Source organism: Zea mays, chromosome 4 (assembly GCF_902167145.1).
Source record: "Zea mays cultivar B73 chromosome 4, Zm-B73-REFERENCE-NAM-5.0, whole genome shotgun sequence".
Lineage (NCBI taxonomy): Eukaryota > Viridiplantae > Streptophyta > Magnoliopsida > Poales > Poaceae > Zea > Zea mays.
The window spans coordinates 201,441,159-201,458,041 of NC_050099.1; the positions used below are offsets into that span (position 1 = coordinate 201,441,159).

The 16,883-nt window shown below is 47.1% G+C and overlaps 1 protein-coding gene across 1 annotated transcript; it reads left to right on the top strand.

Moving 5' to 3' along the window:
- Positions 1-14,189: 14,189 nt before the first annotated feature.
- On the top strand, positions 14,190-16,844 carry LOC103654438 (probable ascorbate-specific transmembrane electron transporter 1). The gene has a single exon (XM_008681269.4). The coding sequence runs from the start codon at positions 15,915-15,917 to the stop codon at positions 16,608-16,610; it is 696 nt and encodes a 231-aa protein (XP_008679491.1). The 5' UTR covers positions 14,190-15,914; the 3' UTR covers positions 16,611-16,844.
- The last annotated feature ends 39 nt before the right edge of the window (positions 16,845-16,883 follow it).

Consider the following 16,883-nt stretch of genomic DNA (forward strand, 5'->3'; position numbering starts at 1 on the left):
TTTCGCTGTAAGCCTCCCTTAGGAGCTTCTTCGCCTTTTACTTCAGCGGAATCAGCGTTTATTTTTCACTGTAAGCCTCCCTTAGGAGCTTCTTCGCCTTTTACTTTCAGCGGTATTCGCGTTGACTTTTCGCGCTTCGCCTTTTACTTAGGCGGTATCAGCGTTTATTTTTCGCTGTAAGCTCTGCATTCCCTTTGGAACGACTTTGGAGCAGAAAACTTACACTGCGCTCCCTTTGGAACGGCTTTTTGTAACTTCAGCAAACTTACTCTGCGTTCCTTAGAACGACTTTTTGTTGCTTCGAAGAATTCATACCATGCCTTTTAAAATAAATTTTTGATAATTCGAAGGTCCTCCTTGCTATCGCAAATCTTTAAGCTTCAACAGCTTAAGCCTGTGGGGAAGATATATTTTCCTTGTGGCAAACAATGAAACTATTACATGAGATTTAAAAAGTGTCCTTTATTACACAGAAAATAAAACTGAATGGAAAAGACTACTATCAAGGTAGGATATTTGTCAATAAATGTGCTTCGACTCAGGCACAGTGCTATTGATTGTGCGAGCTTCGGACTGTTCTCTGAAGTCCCTTTGTTGTTGAGCATATTGGCCCCCTTCTGGCTGCTGGCCTTGTTGCATCGGTGGTGGAGGCGGAGGTTGTTGCCAGGAAGCTTGAGGTTGACTCGCCGAAGCAACAGAAACTGCAGGGTGGTTGCCTACATATTCTGGGATATAAGGCGAATGATACGAAGCAGTGTGCATGACCTGCTTCGGCTGACCCTGTTGTGCTGCAGCTTCGGCTATCTCCTTTTGCTTCTGGATGGTAACATGGCACATCCTGGTGGTATGGCCCTTGTTTTCACCACAGAACAAGCAAAATATTCTCCTTGGTTGATCTCCAAATCTTCCGCCGAAGCCCCTGGCGCCTCTGCCTCTTGGAGCTGGCGGCCGGAAGGAGCTTTGTTGTTGCCCCGAAGCCTGTGAGGAGCACTGTGGCCTTTGCTGCTGACTCCCCTTATCATCATTTTGATTAGAGTTGTGAATTGACCTAACATGCCTCGGATAAAATCTTCCTCCGAAGCCCCTAGTCATTTAGGAAAACCTGAAAGCCTCCTCCCTTCTTTGACGAAAATCATTGTCGGCACGAATATACTCGTCCATCTTCTGGAGCAGCTTCTCCAAAGTTTGAGGAGGCTTCCTGGCAAAGTACTGAGCTGAAGGTCCTGGTCGAAGTCCCTTGATCATGGCCTCAATGACAATTTCGTTGGGCAATGTTGGTGCCTGTGCCCTCAAACGCAAGAACCTCCGGACATACGCCTAAAGGTATTCTTCGTGATCCTGGGTGCACTGGAATAGAGCTTGAGCAGTGACCGGCTTCGTCTGAAACCCTTGGAAGCTAGTTAACAACATGTCCTTCAGCTTTTGCCATGAAGTGATCGTTCCTGGTCGAAGAGAGGAATACCAGGTTTGAGCAACACTCCTGACAGCCATAACAAAAGATTTTGCCATGACTGCAGTATTGCCACCATACGAAGATACTGTTGCTTCGTAGCTCATCAAAAACTGCTTCGGGTCTGAATGGCCGTCGAATATGGGAAGCTGAGGCGGCTTGTAGGACGGAGGCCAAGGTGTAGCCTGCAGCTCAGCAGACAGAGGAGAAGCATCATCAAAAGCAAAATTTCCATGATGGAAATTCTCATACCAGTCATCTTCGTTGAAGAAATCCTCCTGATGAAGGTCTTTATGCTGAGGCCTTCGGTTCTGCTCATCCTGAGTAAGATGACGAACTTCTTCAGAGGCTTCGTCTATCTGCCTTTGCAGTTCAGCTAGCCTGGCCATCTTTTCCTTCTTCCTCTGCACCTGTTGATGAAGCATCTCCATGTCTCTGATTTCTTGATCTAGCTCATCCTCTGGCGGTGTCGGGCTGACAGCCTTCCTCTTCTGGCTTCGGGCCTCCCAAAGGGAGAGAGTCTCCTGATTGGGGTCCAGCGGTTGCAGAGCTGCAGCCCCAGTTGCTGAAGCTTTCTTCGGCGCCATAGCGAAGGTTTATGATTGCCGAAGGTGTTCAAAACTCAAAGAGTGGAAGTGAGTTCACCGGAGGTGGGCGCCAATGTTGGGGACTTGTTCTCAAATGCTATGAATTAAGAACAAGGCAACACAGAATGTTAAATGCTAGTGCCCTTCGTCCTACGAAGCATTATTTCCCTTAGGATATAATGATCTTCAGACGAAGGTTATGAAGGACATACCTCCATGATCGCAGTATATGTTAATAAAAGAAGAAGCATATGAAATATAAGGGACAATATAAACAATCATTATCGACTCATTTTTATATTATTATTATGGAGAAATAGAAATGATATCAAATTACAAATGTACCTTCGGCTTAAAGGAAGGTAAGAGTACAAGCGTGACGCAAGAGCAAATGCCAAGTCAGCGTGAACAGTACGGGGGTACTGTTCACCTATTTATAGGCGTGGGACACAGCCCATGTAAAATTACACCCATACCCTTTACATTTGGTAGTAATTCTATAGTAATCCACCGAGGTCTGAATAGCCTTTTCATCTTTAAGTCGGTTTCTTTTTCTGCTATCACGCCGAAGCTTTCCTGCTCATATCTTCGGCGCTGTATCAACCTTCGTATTCTTTGGGCTTCGGCTGTGGTACCGATTCGAGTCCGAAGATACCTGTTCACACATTATACTCCAGAAACATTGTTAAATCATGTTTTTGAGGACCTTCGGAAGCCGAAGGCCCCCAACAGAAGCCAACCGTTGGCAGTGGCAGCCTTGGAGCCGTTGGCGCACCGGACACTGTCCGGTGCACACCGGACAGTCCGGTGCCCCCTACTAACCGTTGGCTCGGCCATGTGTCCCACGCGGATCGCGCGGCCGACCGTTGGCCCGGCCGACCGTTGGCTCACCGGACAGTCCGGTGCACACCGGACAGTCCGATGAATTATAGTCGTACGCCATCGATGAAATCCCGAGAGCAGCGAGTTCGCAAGAGCCAGTCTGGCGCACCGGACACTGTCCGGTGCACCACCGGACAGTCCGGTGCACCCAGACCGAGCTGACTCTGGCAGAACATAGCCATCTCATTTCCAATTCAATCTTTCCTGTTTCCAGCACTTAGACACAATACATTAGTCCATAAAACAATGTACTAAGTCTAGAAACGTACCTTTTGACATGATTTGCACTTTGTCTACCACATTGCATAGATCAACACAAAAGCGCTTGTGTTGGCACTCAATCACCAAAATACTTAGAAATGGCCCAAGGGCACATTTCCCTTTCAATCTCCCCCTTTTTGGTGATTTATGCCAACACAACATAAAGCAACTAGAACAAGTGCAATATCAATGCAAATGAAAACTCAATATAGTTTTGATTCATATTTGGCATATATGGATCACTCTTTGCCACCACTTGGTTTGTTTTTGCAAATCAAACTCAAATTTCTATCTCTAAGTCAAACACACTTGTTAAGACATAAAGAGAGTTATTCCAAGAAAAATTGATTCAAGATTTCAAAAACTCCCCCTTTTCCCATGATCAACACTTCTCCCCACAAGAAGCCAACTTTTGACAAAAAGAGCCAATAAGAGTATTTTGACAAAACAAAAGCTCTATTCTATTATTTTCAAAATTCTCAAGAGGTAGCTGATCCATTTATTGCTTTGGCCTTTATTTTCTCCCCCTTTGGCATCAAGCACCAAAACGGGATCAATCTTGGCCCTTTAACCCCATTGCCTCACCAAAATCTTCAACTAAGAGTAAAAAGGCAATAAGAGTACTAAGATGAACTTGGAATAAGTTACTCTTTCATCGGAGTGCAGTGGAAGTCTTTCATGGTCCAAGTCCACCTTTTCCCTTTCAAACCTCCTTTGAGACTAAAACAAGCAAACTCAAGCACACGGTTAGTCTCAAAGGGTCAAGTTGTAGCACAACTCCCCCTAAATTTGTGCATCCCTTGCAAATGGACTTAAAAGGTCCGGGGAGTGCTTGTACAACTTGAGCACCATAAACAACAAAATGCATAAGGAACATGATCAAAGGCATAAACACATGTATGCTATAATTCAATCCAAGTTCCGCGAATCTAAGACATTTAGCTCACTACGCAACTTGCAAAAGGTCTGCTCATCTAAAGGCTTGGTAAAGATATCGGCTAGCTGGTTCTCGGAGCTAACATGAAACACTTCGATATCTCCCTTTTGCTGGTGGTCTCTCAAAAAGTGATGCCGGATGTCTATGTGCTTTGTGCGGCTGTGTTCAACAGGATTATCCGCCATGCGGATAGCACTCTCATTATCACATAGGAGTGGGACTTTGCTTAGATTGTAGCCAAAGTCCCTGAGGGTTTGCCTCATCCAAAGTAGTTGCGCACAACACTGTCCTGCGGCAACGTACTCGGCCTCAGCGGTGGATAGGGCAACGGAGGTTTGTTTCTTAGAACTCCATGACACCAGGGACCTTCCTAAGAATTGGCACGTCCCCGATGTACTCTTCCTATCGACCTTACATCCAAGCATAGTCGGAGTCTGAATATCCAATCAAGTCAAAGGTAGACCCCTTTGGATACCAGATCCCGAAACAAGGCATAGCGCCTAAATATCTAAGAATTCGCTTCACCGCCACTAAGTGACACTCCTGAGGATCAGATTGAAATCTAGCACACATGCATACACTAAGCATAATATCCGGTCTACTAGCACATAAATACAGTAAAGACCCTATCATTGACCGGTATGCCTTTTGATCAACGGACTTACCTCCTTTGTTGAGGTCGGTGTGTCCGTCGGTTCCCATTGGAGTCTTTGCGGGCTTGGCGTCCTTCATCCCAAACCTCTTGATCAAATCTTGTGTGTACTTCGTTTGGGAGATGAAGGTTCCATCCTTGAGTTGCCTCATTTGGAACCCAAGGAAGTAGCATAACTCGCCCATCATCGACATCTCGAATTTCTGAGTCATCACCCTGCTAAACTCTTCACGAGACTTTTGGTTAGTAGAACCAAATATTATGTCATAGACATAAATTTGGCACACAAAAAGATCACCATCACAAGTCTTAGTAAAAAGAGTTGGATCTGCTTTCCCAACCTTGAAAGCATTAACAATTAAAAAGTCTCTAAGGCATTCATACCATGCTCTTGGGGCTTGCTTAAGTCCATAGAGCGCCTTAGAGAGCTTACACACGTGGTCGGGGTGCCGTTCATCCTCGAAGCCAGGGGGTTGCTCCACGTACACCTCCTCCTTGATTGGCCCATTGAGGAAAGCGCTCTTCACATCCATTTGGAACAACCTGAAGGAGTGGTGAGCGGCATATGCTAGCAAAATACGAATGGACTCTAGCCTAGCCACAGGAGCAAAAGTCTCCTCAAAGTCCAAACCTGCGACTTGGGCATAACCTTTTGCCACAAGTCGTGCCTTGTCCCTTGTCACCACCCCGTGCTCGTCTTGTTTGTTGCGGAACACCCACTTGGTTCCCACAACATTTTGCTTGGGACGAGGCACCAGTGTCCAAACTTCATTTCTTTTGAAGTTGTTGAGCTCCTCCTGCATGGCCAACACCCAGTCCGGATCTAGCAAGGCCTCTTCTACCCTGAAAGGCTCAATAGAAGAGACAAAGGAGTAATGCTCACAAAAATTAACTAATCGAGATCGAGTAGTTACTCCCTTGCTAATATCACCCAAAATTTGGTCGACGGGATGATCCCTTTGAATCATTGCTCGAACTTGGGTTGGAGGTGTCGGTTGTGCTTCTTCCTCCATCACATGAACATCTTGTGCTCCCCCTTGATCACACGTCTCCTGTTCATCATCCTGAGTTGGGGGTTGCACCATTGTTGAGGAAGAAGGTTGATCTTGCTCATCTTGTTCCTGTGGCCGCACATCTCCAATCGCCATGGTACGTATTGCGGTCGTTGGAACTTCTTCTTCATCTACATCATCAAAATCAACAACTTGCTCTCTTGGAGAGCCATTAGTCTCATCAAATACAACGTCACTAGAGACTTCAACCAAACCCGATGATTTGTTGAAGACTCTATATGCCTTTGTATTTGAGTCATAACCTAACAAAAACCCTTCTACAGCTTTGGGAGCAAACTTAGAATTTCTACCCTTCTTCACTAGAATGTAGCATTTGCTCCCAAATACACGAAAGTAGGATACATTGGGTTTGTTACCGGTTAGAAGCTCGTACGAAGTCTTCTTGAGGAGGCGATGAAGGTAGACCCTGTTGATGGTGTGGCAAGCTGTGTTCATGGCTTCCGACCAAAAACGCTCGGGGGTCTTGAACTCTCCAAGCATCGTCCTCGCCATGTCTATAAGCGTCCTGTTCTTCCTCTCTACCACACCATTTTGTTGTGGTGTGTAGGGAGCGGAGAACTCGTGCTTGATCCCTTCCTCCTCAAGGTACTCCTCCACTTGAAGGTTCTTGAATTCAGACCCATTGTCGCTCCTTATCTTTTTCACCTTGAGCTCAAACTCGTTTTGAGCTCTCCTTAGGAAGCGCTTGAGGGTCCCTTGGGTTTCAGATTTATCCTGCAAAAAGAATACCCAAGTGAAGCGGGAAAAATCATCAACTATAACAAGACCATACTTACTTCCTCCTATACTTAGATAGGCGACGGGTCCGAAGAGGTCCATGTGAAGCATCTCCAAAGGTCTTGATATGGTCATCACATTTTTGGTGTGATGAGAGCTTCCCACCTGTTTGCCTGCTTGACAAGCTGCACAAGGTCTATCTTTTTCGAATTGCACATTAGTTAGACCTATCACGTGTTCTCCCTTTAGAAGCTTGTGAAGGTTCTTCATCCCCACATGTGCTAAGCGGCGATGCCACAGCCAGCCCATGCTAGTCTTAGCAATTAAGCATGCATCTAGACCGGCCTCCTCTTTTGCAAAATCAACTAAGTAAAGTTTGTCGTCTAATACACCCTTAAAAGCTAATGAACCATCACTTCTTCTAAAGACAGACACATCTACATTTGTGAATAGACAATTATATCCCATATTGCATAATTGACTAACGGATAACAAATTATATCCAAGAGACTCAACTAAAAACACATTAGATATAGAGTGCTCGAATGAAATAGCAATTTTACCTAACCCTTTTACCTTGCCTTGATTCCCATCACCAAATATTATTGAATCTTGGGAATCCTTGTTTTTGACATAGGAGGTGAACATCTTCTTCTCCCCCGTCATATGGTTTGTGCATCCGCTGTCGATAATCCAGCTTGAACCCCCGGATGCATAAACCTGCAAGGCAAATTTAGGCTTGGGTTTTAGGTACCCAACTCTTGTTGGGTCCTACAAGGTTAGTCACAATTGTCTTAGGGACCCAAATGCAAGTTTTGTCTCCCTTGCATTTTGCCCCTAATTTTCTAGCAACTATCTTCCTATCCTTTCTACAAATAGCAAAGGAAGCATTTAAAGCATGATATATTGTAGAAGGTTCATTAACGTTCCTAGGAACATTAACAACATTTCTTCTAGGCATATGAACAAAATGTCTCCTAGACATATCTTTACCATGCATATAGGAAGAACTAGAAGCAAACATGGCATGAGAGTCAAAAGCATCATAAGCATTACAACTCTTATTAGACTGTCTTCTATCATGGTACATAAAAGCATGGTTCCTTTTAGCACTACTAGCCATAGGGGCCTTCCCTTTCTCCTTGGCGGGGATGGGAGCCTTATGGCTCGTTAAGTTCTTGGCTTCCCTCTTGAAACCAAGTCCATCCTTAATTGAGGGGTGTCTACCAATAGTGTAGGCATCCCTTGCAAATTTTAACTTATCAAATTCGCTTTTGCTAGTCTTAAGTTGGGCATTAAGACTAGCTACTTCATCATTCAATTTAGAAATTGAAACTAGGTGTTCACTACAAGCATCAATATTAAAATCTTTACACCTAGTGCAAACCACAACATGTTCTACACAAGATGTTGATTTATTAGCTATTTCTAACTTAGCAGTCAAGTCATCGTTTATGCTTTTTAAACTAGAAATAGAGTCATGGCATGTAGACAATTCACAAGAAAGCATTTCATTCCTCTTTATTTCTAAAGCAAGGGATTTTTGAGCTTCTACAAACTTGTCATGTTCATCATATAAGAGACCCTCTTGCTTTTCTAGCAATCTATTCTTATCATTCAAAGCATCAATCAATTCATTTATTTTATCCACCTTGGTTCTATCTAGACCCTTGAATAAACATGAATAATCTATTTCATCATCCTCACTAGACTCATCCTCACTTGAAGAAACATAAGTACTAGTGTTACGAGCGCTTACCTTCTTTTCCCTTGCCATGAGGCAAGTGTGATGCTCGTTGGGGAAGAGGGGTGACTTGTTGAAGGCAGTGGCGGCGAGTCCTTCGTTGTCGGAGTCGGACGACGAACAATCCGAGTCCCACTCCTTGCCAAGATGTGCCTCGCCTTTTGCCTTCTTATAATTCTTCTTCTTCTCCCTCTTGTTCCCTTCTTCCTGGTCACTATCATTGTCGGGACAGTTAGCAATAAAATGACCAACCTTACCACATTTGAAGCATGAGTGCTTCCCCTTTGTCTTGGTCTTGCTTGGCTGCCCCTTGCGACCCTTTAGCGCCGTCTTGAAGCGCTTGATGATGAGGGCCATCTCTTCATCATTGAGCCCGGCCGCCTCAACTTGCGCCACCTTGCTAGGTAGCGCTTACTTGCTCCTCGTTGCCTTGAGAGCAATGGGTTAAGGCTCATGGATTGGACCGTTCAACGTGTCGTCGACATATCTTGCCTCCTTGATCATCATTCGTCCGCTTACAAATTTCCCAAGAACTTCTTCGGGCGACATCTTGGTGTACCTAGGATTTTCATGGATATTGTTCACCAAATGTGGATCAAGTACAGTAAAGGACCTTAGCATTAGACGAACGACGTCGTGGTTCGTCCATCGTGTGCTTCCGTAGCTCCTTATCTTGTTGATGAGGGTCTTGAGTCGGTTGTATGTTTGGGTTGGCTCCTCTCCCCTGATCATTGCGAATCTTCCAAGCTCGCCCTCCACCAACTCCATTTTGGTGAGTAAGGTGACGTCGTTCCCCTCATGTGAGATCCTGAGGGTGTCCCAGATCTGCTTGGCATTGTCCAAGCCGCTCATCTTATGATACTCGTCCCTGCACAAAGAGGCTAACAACACAGTAGTAGCTTGTGCATTTCTATGAATCTGTTCATTGATAAACATAGGACTATCCGAGCTATCAAATTTCATTCCACTTTCCACAATCTCCCATATGCTCGGATGGAGAGAGAACAGGTGACTACGCATTTTGTGGCTCCAAAATCCGTAGTCCTCTCCATCAAAGTGAGGAGGTTTGCCAAGTGGAATGGAGAGCAAATGAGCATTTGTACTTTGCGGAATACGAGAGTAGTCAAAAGAAAAGTTTGAATTAACCGGTTTCCTTCTCTCGTAGTCGTTGTCGTTGTTGTCCTTTTGGGAAGAAGTGGACTCGTCGTTGTCGTCGTAGTAGACGATCTCCTTGATGCGCCTTGTCTTCTTCTTCCCATCCTTTCGTTTGTGGCCCGAGCCCGAGTCGGTAGGCTTGTCATCCTTCGGCTCGTTGACGAAGGACTCCTTCTCCTTATCATTGATCACGATTCCCTTCCCCTTAGGATCCATCTCTTCGGGCGGTTAGTCCCTTTCTTGAAGAGAACGGCTCTGATACCAATTGAGAGCACCTAGAGGGGGTGAATAGGTGATCCTGTGAAACTTGAACTTAATGCCACAAAAACTTGGTTAACCGTTAGCACAGTATTGCCAAGTGGCTAGAGAGGAGTCTCAATAAAACACAATAACCACAAGAGATCAATCACAGAGATGGCACAGTGGTTTATCCCGTGGTTCGGCCAAGACCAACGCTTGCCTACTCCACGTTGTGGCATCCCAACGGACGAGGGTTGCACTCAACCCCTCTCAAGTGGTCCAAAGACCCACTTGAATACCACGGTGTTTGCTTTTCTTTTCTATATCCCGTTCGTGAGGAATCTCCACAACTTGGAGTCTCTCGCCCTTACAAAGATGTTCACAAAGAAGCACGGAGTAAGGGAGGGATTAGCAACTCACACAAGATACAAAGATCACAGCAAGTACGCACACACAAGACCCAGACTTAAGCTCAAAAGACTAGCACACTAGAACGGAGCTCAAATCACTAGAATGTCGAACAAGTGCGCAAGAGTGGAGTGTGAGTGATCAAGAGTGCTCAAGGAATGCTTGGTCTTCTCCTCCATGCGCCTAGGGGTCCCTTTTATAGCCCCAAGGCAGCTAGGAGCCGTTGAGAGCAATCCGGGAAGGCAATTCTTGCCTTCTGTCGCCTGGCACACCGGACAGTCCGGTGCACCACCGGACACTGTCCGGTGCGGATTTCCTTCCTTATTTGGCGAAGCCGACCGTTGGCAGCCTTGGAGCCGTTGGCGCACCGGACACTGTCCGGTGCACACCGGACAGTCCGGTGCCCCCTACTAACCGTTGGCTCGGCCACGTGTCCCGCGCGGATCGCGCGGCCGACCGTTGGCCCGACCGACCGTTGGCTCACCGGACAGTCCGGTGCACACCGGACAGTCCAGTGAATTATAGTCGTACGCCGCCGATGAAATCCCGAGAGCAGCGAGTTCGCAAGAGCCAGTCTGGCGCACCGGACACTGTCCGGTGCACCACCGGATAGTCCGGTGCACCCAGACCGAGCTGACTCTGGCAGAACATAGCCATCTCATTTCCAATTCAATCTTTCCTGTTTCCAGCACTTAGACACAATACATTAGTCCATAAAATAATGTACTAAGTCTAGAAACGTACCTTTTGACATGATTTGCACTTTGTCTACCGCATTGCATAGATCAACACAAAAGCGCTTGCGTTGGCACTCAATCACCAAAATACTTAGAAATGGCCCAAGGGCACATTTCCCTTTCACCATTCTTGAGTCACATCATATTAAGAATCCATTGAGAGAATCATTTCTTCAATATTGTGAACCTTGCTTGAATGTCATCTAGACATAAATGCTAAGATCAATCAAGCTCTAGTTTGATTCTCATATAAGCATATATGGACTGATAGTAATATGGTCAAGCCAATTCACGATTCCTCATATCTTATTCACTTTGGCTTGACCAATACTCTTAATCACTTCAACCTCTATTCTGATCATATTTATGTATAGTGATTTCTTAGGTCTTGTCCATATATTCAAACCAATATAGAGACAATATTATATTCCTTTGTATTGTCTCATTGGTTATTTAACTTTGTGTTGAACCTTTGTTTCCTGATCATTGTACACTATTCAAGTATGTTCATCATACTGAATTTCTTGTTCAACACTTAGGAAACTTGTTAGACTTTTAAATGTGTTGTTATCCAAATCACCAAAACCCACAAAAGGGATGAATGCACTTTCACTATGCCGACCTTCTTGCCGTGACCGATCGATAATGTTGATCGGCATGTGATCATATGGTGTGTTGTGGTTTAAATATGTCGAGGGCAGAACGTAATGTTGTTGTGTTGTGTAATAACTTGGTGCATGATGTGCAACAGTAGGTTCTGCGTATGTGTATTCGAACTGTACGGTTGTGTTCACTACTATTAGGGTGCGCACGTGGAGGTTCTGGTGCGGCCTCAGACTGTTCGGTAGGGAAAGCCGGACGGGCCGTGTAAGGGATGGACTGTCCAGGCAAAAGCTCGGACGGTCCGACTGTGTCTAGGGCGTCGATCTACCAAGCATGGACGACAACGGTGGTATTTGCCCCGAATATGAGTTCATCGGCATACCATATATTGGCTGGGGCTGTGAATCCCCATTTGTTGTCGATGTATTAGACATAGATATCCTATTAGTAGTTTCATATGATGGAAAATTAGGAGCAATAGATTTCTTCAACGAACATGTTAATTTTTTAATTGATTCTTCTAACCCTTAAATCTATTGTTTGATTTGATTCTATTGTTGATCTACATACTGTTTGATAGATTGGATGTCGTCGGATTTACTTACATTGGGGATTTGAAGCGAAGATAGAAGAGATGCGATGTCGGTCTCTCCATGTTTGACCACCTTCTGGTGACGATCCACCGTGTATTATGACAAGAATTTCTCCTTCGCTTGATGCATGTAGTCTTCCTATTGTTGTCGCTCATCGGCTGTCAGACTTTCAACAGCCAGCTATAGAATATTGTTTGGGGAGATATGGGTATGATCTTTAGAATCGGCCATTTGAGGGCCTGATTTTTAGTAGATCTAGACACCTGGTCCCCAGTGGAGTCGCCAAAAAGTGTGCTGGCGCCGATTTGGGCGCCAAACACTGGAACGAACCGCCTGGCGGTGCTCTCTGCGGAGGCACGGACGGTTCGCGGTAAAGGGTCGGACGGTCTGTGACCTGGGCGCAGGAGCGGCTCCTCTGCGTACGTCTGGATAGTCCGCATCTGAGGCTCAGACGGTCCGCGATGGCGCAGAGTGTTGTCTTCTTTCCAGCAGACCTAGATCTCGCCTCCCGAGAGGGATCCCGCCGGGGAGGAGAGATCCTAGGATGTGTCTTGACGTCGGCAGGCCACTCAAGATGTCTCTAGTCGACGTAGAGCCAAAGAGATGTGAAGATTCGAGGTACAGGAAGGCTAAACTAGGGCTACTTCTAATCTATAAGGTAAAACGAGAAGTAAAGTTGATTGGATTGATTGTGGGGTTTAATCGGTCGTAGTCCTTTATCTATATATAAAGAGGGAGGCCTGAACCCGTTACAAGTCAATTCTTGAGTTAATCCCATAGGTTTAGCTAACAAATTCCGAAATATATAACCCTAATTGATTCTACACGCGCGGACGGTCCGTGTCGCTACGCCTAGACGATCCTGACCGTCCGCCGGACTTTTAGCGTTCAACAGCTTCAAAATAATGTCTTTTTTAAAAAAAAACTCTTTTTGATTGAGGAGTCTCTTGCTCGACTGTTATAAAATGTTTGGAAATCTACCGAAACCATTAGGCTGAAGAGAGAGAGATTATTAGTTGTTTGGAAGAGAGAAAAAATAAAGACAGATCGAAAAGGGATTATAGTAGCTGGGTTTAGTTTGTGGCTGGCTGGCTCGCTGGATACCGCACCGGTAATAGCGGCCGAGAGAGCAACCACGTCCACGGCCATTTAACTGTCATCTCTCCTCCTGATTTGCTTCTCTCCTTTCCTTTTTGCTTCGATCCGATCCGATCAATCACCAAGTCGAAGGGTGGTTCGGTGGACGCGCGCACGCTGGTGGCGCACGTCCTGGCAGCGGGCGCCGTCGTTGGAATGATTATTATTATTAGTTTCTGCTTTTGTAGACCTATCATTTTTTTGCACTTTCTGTTGGAATGAATATTAGAACGATCCCATACTGTAATCAAGAAAAATAAGACTTGAATTCTTGAAGGTCATTTCCAAATAAAAGCATCAATTGTACTGCACAACTATCGCAGGAGTTTGAAGATGTCATACTTGCAAAGATCCAGATGGGGCCAGGTGACCTCAGAGCAATAGATTCTATCTGGCCATGATAAGGTGTATAAGATTGGTAACGGCATATCTGGCCATCCCAACTGAGCTAGGACAGATGAATCCTAGTAGAACAGAAGAACATGAATACCAAAGACAATACTAAACCATATATAAATCAATTACAGAAACAATTATGTATGAACCATAAATGATCTAAAACAATCATAAACTTGAGATTCTGCTCAGATGCTGGCATGCACTAAAACAAGAGAATGAGGTGGAAATAAAAATATGCAGCATGGGAGGATTAAGTTTGGATATTTTTCAGTGTACGAAGCACTACATCTGGGCAGAATACCTCAACATGTGCTTTTTAGTAAACATATAACTATGGTTTAGGGCTCACCTGGGTTTCAACCATAGAGTGTATGATAGACTGTGGGTGAATCACAATCTCAATGTCATCATATTCAGCACCAAATAAATAATGTGCTTCAATAACTTCTAAACCCTACAAGACCAAGTCGTCAATTTAGGCCAAACCCATGGAGTCGTCTAGCGATGAACTCAGAGGAGGGAGGAGCAGGAAGGAGGCACGTACCCGTTTTGTTCTATGGCTTCAACCTCTAGCTCCTCCAGATCCTCGTCCTCGCCCTCGTCGTCGGTGTCGGGGAAAATGGAGGAGGGGTCACCAGGGAAGGCGGAGTCAGCACCGGAGGCGAGCTCGAGCTCGGAGGCGAGGAAGGCCGCGAAGTCATCGCTCCCGCTTGACGACGACGGGGACGGGGACGGCGCCTCGGTGAGGCTCATGAGCGCGGCACCAAGGGCAGAACCGCAGAAGGGTTGGTGAGACTGGAGGGCGCTTGGGAGAAGCTGTGAGGAACCCTGGCAGGGACGTTTGGCGAGGGCGGTGGCGAAGGCCCGCAGGGACGGAGGCGGCCGGGTGCGACGGTCGTGGCGTCGGCCAGGGAACCCTAGCACCTCATGGAGGCGGCCTGCAGCATTTGGCGACGGCGAGGAAGGAAGCTACGGTGTCTGACCGGAGCAGAGGTGAGAATGTTTCTAGAAGCACAAGGCGTCTGCAACGCCATCGCGGCGGCCCACGGCGGCAATCGGCGAAGGTGAGGCACGAAGGATCAGAATTTTGGAGGCGAGAGCGAGATGCCGAGAGCCTGCAGGTTGCGGCATGGAGAGGGAGGGGGCAACGGGCGGACGCAACTCGTTCTGTATTCTGCTGGATTGAATGCTATTCGGGTCCGAGCCCACGCCACGTGTTGGCATGCGCTGCCTGCCGTGCGCGTGAAATGCGGGGGTGGCTTCAATCCATAGTGTCTTTTAACTAAAGGTAATCTCTCCTCCTGATTTCCTTCTCTCCTTTCCTTTTTGCTCCGATCCGATCCGATCAATGACCAAGTCGAAGGGTGGTTCGGTGGACGCGCGCACGCTGGTGGCGCACGTCCTGGCAGCGGGCACCGTCGTGCTGGTGCTCCTGTGGTGCATCCACTTCCGCGGCGGTGCTCTCTGTGGAGGCGCTGACGGTCCGCGGTAAAGGGCTGGACTATCTGTGACCTGGGCGCAGGAGCAGCTCCTCCTCTGCGTACATCCGGATAGTCCGCATTTGAGACTCGAACGGTCCGCGATGGCGCAGAGTATTGTCTTCTTTGCAGCAGACCTATATCTTGCCTCCCGAGAGGGATCCCGCTGAGGAGGAGAGATCCTATGATGTGTCTTGACGTCGACAGGCCACTCAAGACGTCTCTAGTCGACGTAGAGCCAAAGAGATATGAAGATTCAAGGTAGAGAAAGGCTAAACTAGAGCTACTCCTAATACATAAGGTAAAAACAAAAAGTAAAGTTGATTGGATCGATCGTGGGGTTCAATCGGTTGTAGGCCTTCATCTGTATAAGAAGGAAGGTCTGAACCCGTTACAAGTCGAATCTCAAGTTAGTCCCGCAGATTTAGCTAACAAATTCCGAAATCCGGAGCCCTAACTGGTTCTGCATGCACGCGGACGGTCCATGTCGCTACGGCTATACCATCCCCAGGATCAAACCGTCCGCCGGACTTGTTCGACAGCTTGAAAATAATGTCTTTTTTTTTAATTTCTCTCTTTTGATTGAGGAGTCTCCTGCTCGACTGTTATAAAATGTTTGGAAATCTACCGAAACCAACAGGCTGAAGAGAGAGAGATTGTTAATTGTTTGGAAGAGAAAAAAATAAAGACAGATCGAAAAGGGATTATAGTAGCTGGGTTTGGTTTGTGGCTGGCTGGCTGGCTGGATACCACACCGGTAATAGCGGCCGAGAGAGCAACCACGTCCACGGCCATTTAACTGTCATCTCTCCTCCTGATTTCCATCTCTCCTTTCCTTTTTGCTCCGATCCGATCCGATCAATGACCAAGTCGAAGGGTGGTTCGGTGGACGCGCGCACGCTGGTGGCGCACGTCCTGGCAGCGAGCGCCGTCGTGCTGGTGCTCCTGTGGTGCATCCACTTCCGCGGCGGCCTCGCCCTCCGCTCCCAGGACAAGCCGCTCATCTTCAACGTCCACCCCGTGCTCATGGTCCTCGGCCCCATCGTCCTCGGCGGAGAAGCCATCCTCAGCTACCGCTCTCTCCCGCTCGCCCGCGACGCCAGGAAGAAGGTGCACCTGGCGCTGCACGCCGCGGGCCTCGCTGCGGGCGTCCTCGGCGTCTACGCCGTCTTCAAGTTCCACGTCGAGAGCGGCATCCCAAACCTCTACTCGCTGCACTCCTGGGTCGGCATCGCCGCCATCACCCTCTACGGCCTCCAGTGGACCGCCGGGTTCCTCGCCTACTTCTTCCCGGGCGCCTCCCCCGCCACCAGGCGCAGAACGCTGCCGTGGCACGCCGTCTTCGGCCTCCTCGTCTTCGTGCTCGCCGTCGGCACCGCGCAGCTGGGCTTCCTCGAGAAGCTCACCTTCATGCAGGGCCCGCCACTGCGCCTGCCCAAGTACGGCGCAGAGGCGCTGCTCGTCAACTTCACCTCCGTCACCGTGCTCCTCCTCGGCGTCGCCGTCGTGCTTGCCATCGTCGATATTGACGGGACCCGGTACAACACCATCATCTGACTCAGCGTCAAGCTGCTGCATGCTACTATATCAGGGATCGATGTTGCCTGTGGTGTACAGTACAGATTTATATGTTTGTCCCGTGTTTCTGTGTGACTAAACTAAATATCATAAAAAAATATTATAAGTTCTTTGCATGGCGTGCATGGGTTTAGATCTCTGAGGAGGCATATGTATATTTTGCCCTAAATAATTTCAAGTTCAAGGGAGGAATGACGTATGGATTCTCTCGTCCATGGGAGCCCCAATAGCTCATCAAAAATAGCCAACAGA